The 15,887-nt window shown below is 39.2% G+C and overlaps 1 protein-coding gene across 1 annotated transcript in view; it reads left to right on the forward strand.

Moving 5' to 3' along the window:
• Positions 1-15,887, forward strand: part of GABRA2 (gamma-aminobutyric acid type A receptor subunit alpha2) — an 83,023-nt gene that overhangs the window by 26,718 nt on the left and 40,418 nt on the right. The window contains exon 4 of the mRNA XM_034772576.1: positions 27-94. Coding sequence (XP_034628467.1) covers positions 27-94 — 68 coding nt within the window. The remainder of the gene's footprint in view (positions 1-26; positions 95-15,887) is intronic.

Here is a 15,887-nt window from a genome sequence, read left to right on the forward strand (position 1 = left end):
TGTTTGTTTTTCTATTCTCTTATCAGACAGTATAACGAAAGTCTTCACTAATATCTACGTAACCAGCTTTGGACCTGTTTCCGATACAGACATGGTGAGTTCCTGAGTGAACTAATCTTTTGCTTGCATAGCACAGAAAGGCTGAGGAGACCTACTGTTAACTGTAAAGAATGTTTACATTCTGCTCCCATTTACACTGGAGCAAATCAGGAGTAAATTCATTGAAATCAATAGAATTATGGCAATATAAAATTGATATACACGTCGAAAGATGTAGAGTGTGACTTAGGTGGTTATAGGTTTTCTTTTGGTCCTCTGCACTTGGGTGGATTTCACCCAGAGTGAAGTCAAGGCAGGGAAAGCCTATCAGTAACAGTCCCCAAGTTGTTATAAATGTCTTGTTGAATGGCTTTGTTTATATACACTTTTTATAAAGAAGAGCATAGATCCCCAATCACTGGACAAGTTGAGGAGCTTTCAAGGACTTTGGGTGAATGGCTTGGGACAAAGAGATAGAGAGTGAGCTATGAGGTTTGTTCTGGGTGGGCCTCAAATTCCGCCCCCACAATTAAATGATCTGAGAAAAATTACTGGAAGGGAGAGGGCCCTTGTACTTTTGAGTTTCTGACAGGCAGTTTCGAACAATGGCGCCAATCCAGCAAACACTTGTGTAAGTTATTCTTAGGTAGTCTCCTGAAAGTCATTGGAACTACTCAGGTCAGGAAGGACCAGCAGGATCAGGACCAATGGCTATTAAAAGAAGGAAGCTAACAATATTGGCCTACAGGGCCAGTCCTAGGTGTGCTGTCACCCAGAGTGGAAAATGTTTTCCCCAAACGGCTGCGAAAAACAGTACCAATCTCCTTCCTCCATTTTTCTCACCTAATGATATCAATTTGCCACCCCGAGAAGTTGGCATCCACTGCAGATGCCCTGAGCTCCTAACCCTAAGTCTGGTCTCTTCTCTTGTCTATGGAGAGCTTTCTCAATTGGCTCCCTATTCTGGGCTCTTTCTGTCTCTGAATCCTCATGTTATGCTATGGATTATTCTGTAATTGACAACTGTTAACAGGTTAGGTGGTGGTAGGGCTGTGCAAGATACAAGGAATTTGAGAAATGCATAACATGAGGTTTTGGAGGGATTTTTGATTCATGAAATGGGTTCAATTTTGAAAAGAAATACCAAATTATTTTTTTCTTGAAAAAATAGCACCGTTTTTTAATAAATATTTGCCAGTTGCAACTGACACACTATATTCTGGATTTCATTAGATATTTCAAATAAAAAGCTGATTTTAGGAAAAAAGTATGTTTGTTTCCTTGGGCGGCATTATAGATGGCCTTGATTCTTGTGAATAGCAGAAAATGTTTTTTCCCTCTAAGGATATGAAATGAAGCTTCTAAAATCATTTGTATTTTGTTAGCTAGCACTATAGGTTTGATTCTCCACAGCAATATACATCAGGGCAAAACAGGTGTAAAATTCTATCTATCTTATGTACTTATATGGACCCTATTACCATAATATCTGAGCACCTCACAGTCTTTAATGCATTTATCTTCACAACACCTTTGTGAGGTAGGGAAGTGCTGTTATCCCCATTTTACAGATGGGTAATTGAGGCACAGAGAGACTTAGACCTGGATCCACAAAGGGACTTAGGCACCTAAGTCCCACTTTAAGGTGTGATCCACAAAACTCTTGCGTAGCTGCCACCTAAACCTGTAGATGCCTAAACTAACATGGCACATAAGTTCTGTCTGAAAAGGTTCCCTAGGCACCTATTTTTCTGCCTCGGGGCATGCTCATTGCTGCCTCACTCTGGGCACTTGGAGACCTATATCCACCTAAGCCCCAAAGTGATCTATGAAGTGGGAGAAGATGGGCTGAGGATAGGATCCCACATCGCAGCTGAGTATCCTAACAACAGGGCTAATTGTTCCTCCTCCACTACCACCATCACTACCACTTGCCATTTTGTATGGAGCAAGGCAGCCGCCTAACTCTTACTCACAAGAAACACCTTAGGCATCAAGCTGCTTGACTCCAGCAGAGTGGTTCCCAGCTGAGGCTCGGAAGCAGAAAGATTGCCTCCCTGTAGCCTGGAGGTAGACACTGAACTCTGTGAGAGTGAGAGTGAGAGGGGCTGTGCTTAGAATACACCCCTCTCCTGGGCATCTCCCATGGGCTAGTTTAGGCATCTTGCTGCCTAACCTGCTGGCTTTTGTGGATTGAGTTCTAAAGCAACTGTTTCTCCCCATTCATTGTATAGGGAGCTAGGCAACTAGCTCAGGGTTTGTTGATCCCCTTGTTGTTCCAGTCATTTTCTAGGTGCCTAAAAGTGCAACACCCAAGTCCCTTTGTGGGTTTGGGTCTTAGTGACTTCCCCAAAGTCACATAGGAAGTCTGTGGCTAAGTAGGGACTTAAACCCGGGTCTCCCAAGTCCTGGCTGCTAACCATTGGATCATCCTTCCTCTCCAAAGTTTGACTTTGCAGAGGAGTAAATGACTACACAAGGTGTGGGGCAATGGAGAATCAGGTCCTATGATATCAGTCCTATAAATGCAGTTTTCAGGGGGATACTTGTGGAAATGAAATACAGTGAATCAAAATGACAGTTGTTACCATTGGCTGTAGATCTGTTTGCAGATATGTAGATAGTGCACACTTAAACCACTTTTATTTATCTAACACCAAAGTTTCAGGCTTAAATAACATATGCAATTGACTCCTATAAAATTACTTTGTAATGCATACCAGGAGTCAGCTAAAAAACTGAGTTTAAAATAATTATTGATTTCCAAGTAATCATGTATCCTGTCAAACATGAAAATGATATTTATGTAAATGCCATAAATTTACTTTCAAGCAAATATTATATTCAGCTGGACTCAGTGTAAATGTAAACCACTATACATGGGTCCACAGAATATCTGTATGAGGAGGCTCTGAAGAGAGGAAAACTTTTTGATGTTCCCATGACTGATATGGCAATTTCTTTCAATATCTTTGGAAGACCTTATTTTATTAAGTTTATGTATTAAGGTGGGCCAAGACTGTATGTAATTTCCCTTGGGGGGAGAGGGATGACAGATGTGAAATCTGGGAAGTTTAAAGGCGTTCAAAAGACCATATTGAATTGTGCCAGATAAATATGGACCTGTGAGGACAATAAGAGTTCAGTGGATTCCTTGGGGAATCCCTAGAGAGTAGCTAATGCAAATTCCACATCTCCCATTATGCAAAAACCTAGCTGTTTGAATCTACGCCCTGAGGAGAGGGCCATTGTCCGCTGATTACCTACCTATTACAGAAGGCCAATATCAAAGACTCAAGCTGTATAAATGACTGATCTGCCCAGACTTCGTTCTGGTCCTAGATCTAAGATGTATGAATGTGTAATCATGGGGAAAACCCAATTGTGAGTTTTGAAGGACTAAAACCTACCAGAGCCCTAGATTGGAGCTGGGGGTGACCTCTGGTAAGCTTTTTAGCATCCGTGTAGGTTCTTTTATTCTTTTAATATGCTTCTCTATAATGCTTTTTACCTTAAGAATAAATGTGCTTGCTTCAAAGGAGATGTGTGGTGACTTACATCTGCAGACAATACACTGGTCAGAGCCCTCAAAGAGAGAGCTAATTACAGGTGCTGGCCTTTTAGGGTGTCTGGCTTGTTGGGGATATCACAATGTAAGGCAGGGAGCTGGGCAGCCTTAAGATCCCTAATAGGGAGGGAGGGAGATGTGTGTCTCCACCCAAGGAAGGTGATGGGTGTGGAGCTGGAAGCCTTAAGTGGTTGCCCTTGGTTGACTACAGAGGGGGAAGACAGGTTCAGTTGCTCTGAAACTGACTGTTCCCTTTCAGAGTTTTTCCCAAATTGTTTCACTCGACTATGGGTTTGATCCCCCCTGGCCTTAGTTCTCCAATGGAATGGCAGTGGTCCTGCTCCCAGACCACCTGAATCCCAGGAGATCTTCAGGAAAATAGGATCATTATTGCTGAGGTCCTGCACTTTCAAATCAGGTTCTCTGAGAATGCAGTTTCATTGCCAAGATGGTCCCATAGCTACTGGTGCTTCTAGGACTCCTTTTTAAGGCTTCCCTCTCCCCCCCCCCTCACAGCTGGAGGTGGGTTGGGGGTCGTAGAACAATAACTGCAGTCTTGGGTTGTGTTAACATTCTGCCAGTTTTTCCACTGTCCTCTTGGGATGGAAGAGTGATGCATGTGGACTGAGGTCTACAGAAAAGGTCTGGGGAATAGTGTGGGCGTGGTTCACATTGACCTCGCCCTCTGTATGGAACAGGGGAGATCCACACTGAAAATGATAGGAATGGGGCAAATGGAATTGTGGTTGAATAGCATTGGTTATTCACATTGCTAACAAAAGAGTTCATGATCATTATTACTGTTTGTTATCAAATTAATAGGAATCAGTTATGGCTCAATTTCCGTTAGTGCTAATGTATTTTGTATCTAATCTGCCACTTGAAGCCAATGCCATAATACAGGTTTCCATTGACATTCCAAATTTTTTCAACCAGTCATAATTTTGGCAGAAATAAACATTACACTGTGAAGCTTTCAAAACTTGGTATCAGGCTGTCAAGGAAATATTGTGAGTAAATCTGACAAAATGTGGTTCAATAGTTTAACATTGGAAGAATAAAAAAAGTGAAGACTTTTTTTTGTACTAATGAGTTGTGCTAAATCCTTTAATTGGGCCTTGATTTAGTCTTCATCAAGATTTAATTAATTTGACCAGTTTGAAAAAAAAATTATCTCCTGTAAATAAACTGAGAGTTACCTAATGTCCCAGTTGCTGGCTTTAGAATTGTTGCACAAACTGAATTTCAAAAGAACTACTGCATGAATGTGTGCATTTATGGTAACTGTTTTTACTCTGATGTTCAAAACTATTTATGGTGTGTCAATAGAAGGAAATGTCATTAGTGCTGATGTTTTGTCGTGGTAGGTCACAAATTTTATGTCATGTGAGCTCAAGTTTTTTGTCATGATAGGTCATAGCCTCCATTTCTGCTTTCATTTAGGTTGGGGAGTCTGTGTGACTTCTTCCTGCACCTCTGCCTCCTTGTGGAGGTGCAGATACTAGTTTCTCCCTTCCAATTACAGAAGACAGAAGTTACAAAAGAACATTCTTCAAAACAAAAATCCACATCTATGTTATGCATCTGTAATTTAATCAAATCTTGCCATGACTCACTTGTGATTTTTTTTTTTTTTTTGCACCCTCCTCCCCCCCAAAAAAATCGCCCATTGTAAAACAGCTTTAATCATTTCCATTTTGTTTTCTGTGGAGTCATTATAGATGCAGGGCCGGCTCCAGCATTTCTGCCGCCCCAAGCAAAAAAAAAAAAAAAAAAAAAGCCGCAATCGGCGGTGGCAGTTCAGCGGCAGGTCCTTCGCTCCTAGAGGGAGTGAGGGACCTGCCGCCCCCGAATTGCCGCAGGTGCCGCCCCTCTCCCTTGGCCGCACCTGCTTGTTAAGCTGGTGCCTGGAGCTGGCCCTGTATAGATGTCAGGGATTCTTATGAGTTGACACTTTTTTTTTTTCTTAATTATTTGAAATATTTTTCTTAGGAATTTGACAAGCTCACAGGAGCTGAGAGAATCCTGAAATCATCAATGTAGTTCATGTATATACCCACTACAGAACTTGGAAGTTGAAGTCATAGGCACTCTTGTCCATTGTCCCTTCATTAGCTTGTTATCTGTTGCACTTACCCGGTATATGTTATGATATAAGCCTGGGGGGAAAACCCATAAAGAATATCAGGATTATTCAACCAGGTATGGGCTATCTCACCATCTTCATTACATTATTGGTAGACTATCTGGGTAAGCTTTAATGCCCGAGTCTTGTGTCCTTTCTCCATTTAGCCCAATTTTCGTCTTCATTTTTTTCACATGATCATTGCTTTATACATTTAATAGCCAACCAAACCAAAATAAATGCCTGGTTTAATTCTGAGATGGATAAACTTTGTGAGCTGGGGCTCACGCAGTTCAGGATTATGGGAAAGTGAAATGGGATGACTCTCTTCTATAGTACTTAGAAAAAGTTGTTTGTATTTCTATACTGAGAACTAATGGAAATTATTCTTCAGCTCAATAGCTACAACTACCTTTGTATCGAAATGATCTTGGTTTAAATTTCACCTGGTAGTATTCTTTACTAGTAAAGAAGCTTCAAAGAAGAGTAAATTTTCAGATGGCTGTAGTGTTGAAGATATCTTTTTTTCACTGTCACACAAAGTGCTTATGGACAAAAGATACAGTGCCAAATTCACTTTTATGTTGGCATAACTCAATCAATTCTGATAGGTATACGTGCATATGACTGGAATAATTCCATGGTGAATAGGGCCCATTACTTTTTGAATATTTTTTTGGTGAAATAAAGTAAATGCTTCTGCTTTGTAACATAGTTCATCTTTTTATTTTTAGTCAGAGTACTATGCTTTTGAATAGAAAGACTTGAGTCCAGCAAAAAATAAATTGGATAACTAACATTAAAAACCAAAATCTGTTACCACTTTGAATGTGGATACGTGATTAGAAGAAACTGTACATTAATTGTCAAGATATCTTTTAGTCCTGATTTTTTTTAAAAAAGACCTTAACAGCTGCATGTCACCTGACATCATTTAGTGTATTAGTGCAAGTTTTCTTTAAACTACATTTTTGTTACTTTCAAATTATGAATTCCTTTTCTTGTGCTCTCCTCTGCCACACTGAAACTCTGGCACATGCATCTGAATTCAAGACCTTATAATTGCTTTCTTACAAATAATACTATACCTTTTCATCTAGCCTTGCTGAAGGTAAACAGTGTTACTTAAAGTTACTATGTTAGCAACCTAACCTCATGAATTGTCTACAATAATCAGAGGGGTAGCCGTGTTAGTCTGGATTTGTAAAAAGCAACAAAGAGTCCTGTGGCACCTTATAGACTAACAGATGTATTGGAGCATAAGCTTTCGTGGGTGAATAAGAAAGCTTATGCTCCAATACATCTGTTAGTATAAGGTGTCACAGGACTCTTTGTTGCTGTCTACAATAAGAATTTTTAGCATTTCTCCCACTGATGCATTGGTGCTAGACTGGTTGTGGGAGAATTGCTGTAAATTTTCTATATAATTTGAAATCTTGATCCACCTGTACTAGCTGCTTAATAAAGATATGGAAATATATTAGGCCACAGAGTTTAGTGTCAAAGGGAAAAAATGGGAATACGCTGGAGTTGTTTTTCAACTTCATTATGCCGAGTAATGGGGACTAATCAAGAGAAGCCAAAGTGCAAAATAAAGCAGATTGCACCTTTAGAGTGTCAGTTGTTGCATTGTTATTTCTATGAAATGTATACATTCAGTATCATGATGTAAAGCCCTAACGGCCTCCATCCAGGTCAGTGATGTAAATTTATTGTGACATTAGCCTGAGAGGAAAAAGCCGAATACTTAAAAAACAAAAACCGAGCAACTGAAAAACAAAGCAGTATCTCTAAATTGTTAATTACCATAATTGTCCAAGGAAAGTTATAGGACTAAATGGTAATTAAAGCAGTTAATTACAGCATCTGTAATTAAGCTTAAAAAGCTTTAACATTTGAAAATTCTTAGGTAGAAAGTAATAAAACTTAGAATGGAACATGGCTGACAAGATGACAAAATCTGAAGTGGGTTTGTGAATTCAGGCAATTAAAATTGGCTCTTTCTGTATGCCCTTTTCAAAACTAATACTGTAGTTAAGGAGATCTTTATTTTTTGTTGTATATTTCCCCCTCGATTCTCAGTGTTTTTACAGCTTTTCCTCAGAATTGAGTTATTGTCTGACACAGCCTCCCTCTCACTCAGCCATCTAGAGTTTCTCAAGAAGCAAAATGTGTTGATCTCCTCAAGAGAAGGGCCTGTAAATGTTAAATGGAAAATATTATTTTTTACCTTCTGAGCAATAGTCATTATATGGAGCACAAAATACACAGCCAGATCATAAAACTTGTAGAGGAGTGCCACTAAGAGGAAACCGCAGCCAAGTTCCTCTTATGGAGTTTCCTTTTCTCTATTTCTAGTGGCACTACTCAGAGTGAGATATTACTCAATGTGTGTAAAGTAGCAGAATCTGGATAAGCATGTGCAAAAACTGGGTTAGGCTTGGTCTGAATATTGTATTTTACTTCCTGACATTTTGATATTTTATTTTTTGAGCTTAACTTTGCATCAGGAGCTTTCACAAGGCCCTGTTTTGAGGTCCAAATGGGACTTCATTGGTGCAGAGGCCTTGTACAAGACTATGGCACCATATAGCTGGATGGAAAATTAAGGCTCATAATGGAATGGATCTTTCAAATATAGGAAGGTTTTGCTATAACTCAATACAGTAATACTACCCTCTTTTGATAGTTCTAACATAGTAGAAATTACTTTTCAAATAAAAAGTTGAATACAAATTCCCTGAAAGTTAACTGATCATTTTGAATGGGATTTACCCCTGCATAGTGGGGCTGGTTGAAAATTTCACATTTTTTTTTGACATTTTTTTTTTAAACAGTGTCTGCTTTCCATGTTAAATTTAGATATTTTATCAAAAATGCCCCAAACCAAAAAAGTGTTTGGCCCAAATATGTAGGTTTATTTTGTATTTCACTGAAAAGTCAATATTTGCTGCAGAAGAGTTTTGACAAAAACATTTTCCACAGAGGAAAAAAAACTTTTTTTTTTCCATTCAGCTGTATGGTGCTGTGGTCTAGCACAAAGCCTTTGCACCACTGAAGTTTCATTTGGGCCTCAAAATAGGGTCCTTGTGCTGGCCCTTCGAACAGGGATGAATCTCCTCCTTTTATGAAACTAAAGTGAGTTTGTTGCTTACAGGTGTATGTTAGTTTTTACTTCATTAGTAAGCATTATTTTTTCCTCTAGAATCCGTGAGGGCATGTCTGTTATTAATGCCTAAAAAATGTGTGTACAGCAAAAAGTTGTTAGCCTGGTTTTAGGCAAAAAGCAATGGGCCCCCTGTTCCCCTGTCTTCCAAGTCATGGAGGGGAGCAAAGAGGTGGAATCTGCCTAAAGGGAGGCAAAAGTAGTGGAGGGGGAATGGCTACAGACCACATTTCCCTCACCTTTCTGTGACCCACAGGAGCCCATATAAGTCCCTCAGCATGGATGCCACAGGGATGGAAATCCATGGATGTGAGGATAATGCTACCTGCCCCTATGGAAACCCCGTGGAAATACACGTGAGAGATAATCCTTGCCAGCCCAGCTCTAGTTCCCTCAGAACTGGGTTGTAGAGAGCAGGCAAGGGATCAAAGCCAGTGTACTATATTGCTGAGGCTGTGAGTTACATGGAACTCTCCTGCATTCCTGGACCCATGGGATTAGATTTGAGTTCTCTGTGGATCTGGTGAAGCCATGCGGTTTCTGGCCAAACATTTTGTCATGAGAGGGGTCTTTTTTGGTAACTACAGTTTTAGTTTCATAAATTTTCCCAGCGCCTTCTCCCCCATGTTTTTCCAGGGTCAGGGAACATTTAGACCAGTGTCCTGTGTTATGAGAAAAGGTACTGGGAAACAGTACTTCAATATTTACAGTAAACTCCACTAAACAATTGGTAGAATTGCCTCAAATCCCCTGAAGGCTGAATGAAAACATTTGACTTCCAAGTACTTGTCCTCTATAGTCTTTGGCTTGTAAAGATCAGAAGCTTGTCTGGCTTTGGGGAAAGATCATGTTTTTTTTCCTTTTATGGAATCAGGACTTACTGTCAGGCTAATAGCTAATGATATGCAATGTAAACTATTTGGTCTTCAGGTGGTAAAGGACAGAGGAGGTGGAGAAATCCATCCCAAGCCTTGTCTGCTCTTCAGTGCTATGGCCCCAGTTTTGGCTGCTATTCCACTCCTGCTATTCAAGTTGCACAAACTGTTGCTGACCATTGGATTAGCACAAATATTCCCATTGCAACATAGCACACTGATTTGTGAAGTGCCAACAATTGGGGGCGGGGGGGATTGGCAGCTCTCTACACAACATGGTGAGTGTGCAGGTAACCATCTGCCTGCCGTTCTGTGCACAACCCTGTGTGTGACATTGGCAGTGCATACAGCCTTGAACTGGTCCTCTGCACTGTAAGTGAAGTCTTCCCACAGAGAATTAAATGATGAAGCCAAATAAAAGTTGGCTTATTGCTACCACTGCAGAACTTACCTCAGATTGAGTTTGGAAACTGGGCCCAAATGTTTAGCATTTATTCAAAGGAGCTGTGATGAATTATTCACCAGTAAAATAAGTTGCAGGACTTACACTACTTTCTCCGAGTGCTCATCACTCAGGCAAATATCACATTATAACAAAGAGGCAGATGTGTTCCAAAGGCTCAGATACAATACAGATGAGTCTGTTTGAATAATTACTTTTTCTTATGGGTCTTGCCTAAAACTGCTCCTTTGGTTTCACAGACGTGTTTGACAGTTAGCTGCAGAGTAACATTATTAATAGCTTTGAAACTAAACTGAAGCAGGACTAATTTAGTAGGCTGAATTGCCTTAAGACTCAGTAAGAAAAATTAAGATGTGATACCAGGAGCATTGGTACTTTAAACAACAAAACAAAACTGGTAGTTTGTAAATAAATAACCAGAGCCCAGTTTTGCCCTCATCTACATGGTTGCAACCCCCACTGAGGCTCCTGGTTCGAAAAGGAGGTTTGTAAAGCTCTTTTATTGTTCTCATCAGTTTATCAACCACATATATTTCCTACTGCCCTTAAAAAGTCAGTGAAAAGGTACTTTAACTTCTCATTGCTCCCCACTTACCTTATTTTAAATCAGTTTACATTGATTATGTTTGTGTATTGCTTCAGAGAGTTAATAATATATTATAAAAGGCCAATCTGACCATAAAGGACCAACTTGGACAAATCTGAACAAGTCAGTAAATGAGGAATTTTGGCTTGATCTAGTCACAGAACAAAAAAGCTGGGTTATAGGACGTGATTAATAAATGTTCAACCTGCTCAGTGTCAGTGCTGCATGCTGATGGGCACTCACAATATTTGAAGTGTTTGGAATGTTTCCATCTCTCTTCCAGATGCAAAGGCTGCCACAATCTGTCAGTCATGGACAGATGAGAGAGATAATTTGTTCCCCCATCCTTCCCCAAACTGTTTCTGTCCAAATCTAGCCTTCATAATAAAGATTGTCAAGTAAGGGAAGAGAATTGCTCAGACTCGACTCAATTTGAAACTTTGCTCCAGAGATACTGACTTGCATCTAATGTCTTCACTCACACAGGCGTCCAGTACAACAGCTTTTTACAAGAAAAAGAATGAAATCCCTATCATGATTTTACACCACTGTCCAGTCACTGAGAAAACAGGTCCAACAATTCTAACCGTGTAATATAAAATATTACAGCAATTGGCAGGATACAAATTTGATAACTAATGCAACATGTATAAATGTACAGTATTAGAATCCAGCTGTGAGACCATGATCTCAAATACAAATCAACAGGGAGTATTCATTAGACCAGAAATCAGCACCAGCAGATTTCTGTAACACTGAAAGTATACTCTTCTAGTTTAATGGAGGTACTGTGCAGAATAATATTTTGACTAATACCAAGTATATAGACAATACATCTTTCTCGATGAAAGAGTACCTGTAAAATTTACAATACACATTCAAGGTATCGGTTTAAGGCTCTTTTTTTCTAGAGTCCATCTCTACATTTATACAAAGCAGTAGTCTGCATTAGGAAGTGTTTGCCATCAGCTACCACACAGTGGTATCTAAGAACACAGTTTCACCTTCTATTTAGACTAGGAAAGCATTCTGTAAATGTGTGGTGTCTTTTGGCAAATGCTGACTTTTTTTTGCTGGAGACCACTATGTTTCAATAATTACAGACTTGCATATGTGACCAAATATTTCAATCATCTGTATAACAATATAGAGGACCAGATTTATAGGAAAGAGCAACACAAGGAATGTCACTTTACATACCATCCATTCCCCTTAGGTTGCACATTTTTGGGGGAAAGTTTTCCTTTTTGATCTTCTGTTGCAGTGATTCCTATGCTGTGGTCTGTAGAACACTTACTGGTGGTCCACCAAGAGCTGGCTAGTCTCAATGTGCTGACTCTCTTCTTTGGCTCAAGCTCAGAAACAGAAAAGATGGAAAAGGGCAATGAAATGAATAGAATAAACAAATAGATTAACTTTAGTCAAAAAGGAAAAAAGCATTTATCACACTAAAGACAGCCAAAATACTTTCCTAATATTTTTCCAGTCTCAGTGCTGAAGTTGCCATGGGGACATTATATGATTGTGGATAGGGTAGGAATTGGTCCAGGTGATTTCAAATGTACATGGAGGTTGACCACGAGACACACTCATGTTGTGGCTCAATCCCTGCTCTATTCCATGTTCCGCACAGAACACTCTATGCAACACTCTATGCAACAGTACGGATGGAAGAGGGGAAATTTTCCCTTAACCTCAGAGAGGTTAGAATTAGCTATAGAGCTTGACAATTTTGTCAGATAAATGCTTTCCCCTACTTTGCATCTTCTGTAGACTTTTTCCATCTGTGTGAAGTGTGTGTAAAATGCTGCTATTCTGATTTGCACATGTATAATTGTGTACATAAGGTGCATGCAGTAATGAATAGGACCCTTAGCTATATTTTGTTTATGGAAACACTAGAAATAGCAGAGGCAGACATTTAGATTTGTGTATATGAAGACAGATATTTTTAAAGGAATCTAGTGAAGTTAGGCACCTGTTTTCCATGGGATTTCGATATGTAACTCCCTTAGGCTCCTTTGAAAATTCCAGCCTTAAATCACATCTGTATGGCTCAAGGACTAATCTTCTAATGCACAGCAGTGATTTCTTCTCTTGAATAGTTAGTACAGCTTCTCAATTTAGAACTGGGCAGAACCTCAGGTGAAAATCATCTTGAAGCTTTTTGGACAATTGTCATTTCTGAATTATCTGGTATGTTTAGCCAGATTTCATATATTCCTCTCATCATTGAATAGTTCCTGTTCTTGATCCTCTCTGACTTTCAGATTTCTGATAACTGAGGGGTGTTAGGCAACCTGGGATTTCTAAATAGTATCTTGAGCTACAAGAAATATAGCAGCTAAACATTCAGGACAATTCACCCTGGCCTGCCATAGAGGAAAGGGAGTAATGAGGGAGTGTCTACAGAAAAGAACAGAGGCCTTTTGCCTCATTCTTGTCTTACATTAAATATTTGAGAACTATATCTGTCCTTTCCTCACTGCTACAAAGGCCAGGTGTTCGTAACCTAAAACATAATAGTATCTTGGAAAACTATGGCACATCTTAATTTCATGGGAGCACTCATTAATAAGTAATGTTTAAATAGGGTATCTTAAAAGAAGTCCCACTATATTGGGACTAGTCTACTATTCAGCAAAAAGTCAGAGGCAGTACCATACCAAAAGATATATAAATGTACTTACAGCAAACTCTGAAACATGTAGCAACTACTGGAGGAGAAACACATTGGCTGGTAAAATAAAGTTATATAAGGTATGCATATTAAGGGAGAAAATATGGCAGTATGATTTTACACAATTTTCCAGGTTTTAATATGTTTTATAAATACTAAGGAAGCTGGAGTAACTTGTGGATTTAAGCCAGCTTTTTCTTTTTATGATTACAAATAGAAGGTAGCATCAGAGGAATAGGACTAATAAGTGAAAGGTAAACTATTATCTGGGGTATATTCAGTGTAGCTCTGGGCTAGTTACCTTTGTGTCTTCCTCCCCCTCTCACTCCCCGCATGAATGCAGTGACATGGGAGCCATAAAGATTTCAGCTATATGATTCCATGAGTAATAAAGTATTTTAGTAAATTCAAAGTCAAATAGATTTTGAAGTTCTGATTTTGCTTCCTTTAGTGTTTCATGTTGTGTGCAATTTTAGTACACTTCTAGTACACTTATTGTTAAACCACAAGCCCAACATTTGCAATAGATATGGTGTATTACAAATACCTGGTTGAGAGTTTCTCACACTAGTTCCACTGAACTCTGTGGCTGCTTTTACCTCTGCAAAGAGTGAGGATACTGCAAGTGATGAGCGCTGCAAGTGGGAATTGTCATGTTATATGTGCTTCCTCTGCCCAGGAACACTTGCTAATTTCATAAGGTTACTAATTAACAATATTTCTTTTGCCAACTCATGCCTCTAACTTTTTATTTCCTTTTTTTTTTCAGGACAAATAAGGGAATACCTTTAGATTGGATTTATGGTTATTACATACCAGACTCCCCACAACTCTTGTAGTTTTAGAATATTCTGTATGAGTTGTGACTGTTTAGATAAGGATGTTTATTAGTTCAGAATAGCAGGTCAGGGTTGGATTGCACTGGCAAAACTGAGAAAATTTCCCAGTGCTTGTTCTTACTGTGCCTGGCTCAGCTCAATGCCTTCAGCTCCTCACTTTATTGAGCCCTAATGTTGCCCAGTGTGCTATGTGGGTACGTTACAGACACCACATCGTTGTTTTTTGTTTTTATGAAGGATGATGTCCTAGGAATGTTTTTATTTTTATGTGCTTGGGACAGTATTTCCCATAGCTCCTCTTCTGTATGCAGATCATCCGAGTGAAATCCTGGTCCTGTTGAAATCAGTGGCACTTCAATAGGGCCATGATTTCACCCCAGGCATGTAGTTCCTGCCTGTGATCTTAAATCAACAAGGTCCTGCCCTGGCTGAAATCCACAAGGTACCCCCCCACCCCATCTTCCCTAGTATTTGTAAACAGACATAGGAGGCCAGTGTGAGAGCTTTGTCAAAGGCCTGATCTCCCATCTCTTCCTCTCCCTGTTGTAGAAAAGTTCTGTCAACTTCAAAGATCCACTTCTTCCATCATTTGCTTGTGTAAATGATACTAGGATTCAGTCAACAGAAACTTCGCAACTTGTACAGAAATGATTTTTATTTTGATACTGAAACGATCTATCAAATCATTCACCAGCAGTTTGGTTCATTCAGTAGCTGCATTTAGCAAAATTTCTTCTAAGGATTTGCAAGGACCTTTTAAAGGGAGGCTGTTAAATTAAAACTCACACATCTGCCTGAAAAAATATTTAATTGCTAATTTTACAATATCTGTAAATGGAAATTCTCTTTTTTTCCCCAGTTCATTTACTTTTTGCATATTTGTAGAACTAGTTTTGTTGTTTGCTCTGTACAGTCAGGTAGGTCCCGATTTTACAAGCAGCTCTTTGCACATGGACCCCTGAAAGAGAGCCCCATTGAAAGTCCAGGTGGGCATGTGAGTTCATTGCAGAGAGTTGCTTGTAGGATCGGGGCCTGTGTGAGTTTCCTCTGTTTTCATGGGGCTTTGCAGAGGGGTTGGAGGGAGAGAGACAGACAGACAGACGCACGTGCACACACACACACACGACAGTATAACTACTGAAAGTGGCAGAGGCAGGTGTAGTAACAAACTACTTTTAACTTATTTTTTATACTGTTTGGATTATAAGAGGATATTTAATTGTCATTCAAGCATAATGTGCACATAAGACAATCTCCATAAAGTGTAGTATTTGCAAAGTAATTACAATAGAACAGATTATTGGAACATATTGATTATTTTAAGTGTACAACTACATTTTGCAGCTATACACCAAAACTGCAGCTGCACCAGATGACGTAATATTGCAAATGAACGATTTATAGTTTTATGCCTATAAAATTTTCATACCCTTAACATTCCAACTTATCTGCAGTACTGATAATTACAAACCACTAGATAATTGACACATACAATTTTAACTTACTTGATAAACTTATACTTTAATCAATATTTTTCTTAGCTAGA

Source organism: Trachemys scripta, chromosome 5, assembly GCF_013100865.1.
Source record: "Trachemys scripta elegans isolate TJP31775 chromosome 5, CAS_Tse_1.0, whole genome shotgun sequence".
Taxonomy (NCBI): Eukaryota; Metazoa; Chordata; order Testudines; family Emydidae; genus Trachemys; species Trachemys scripta.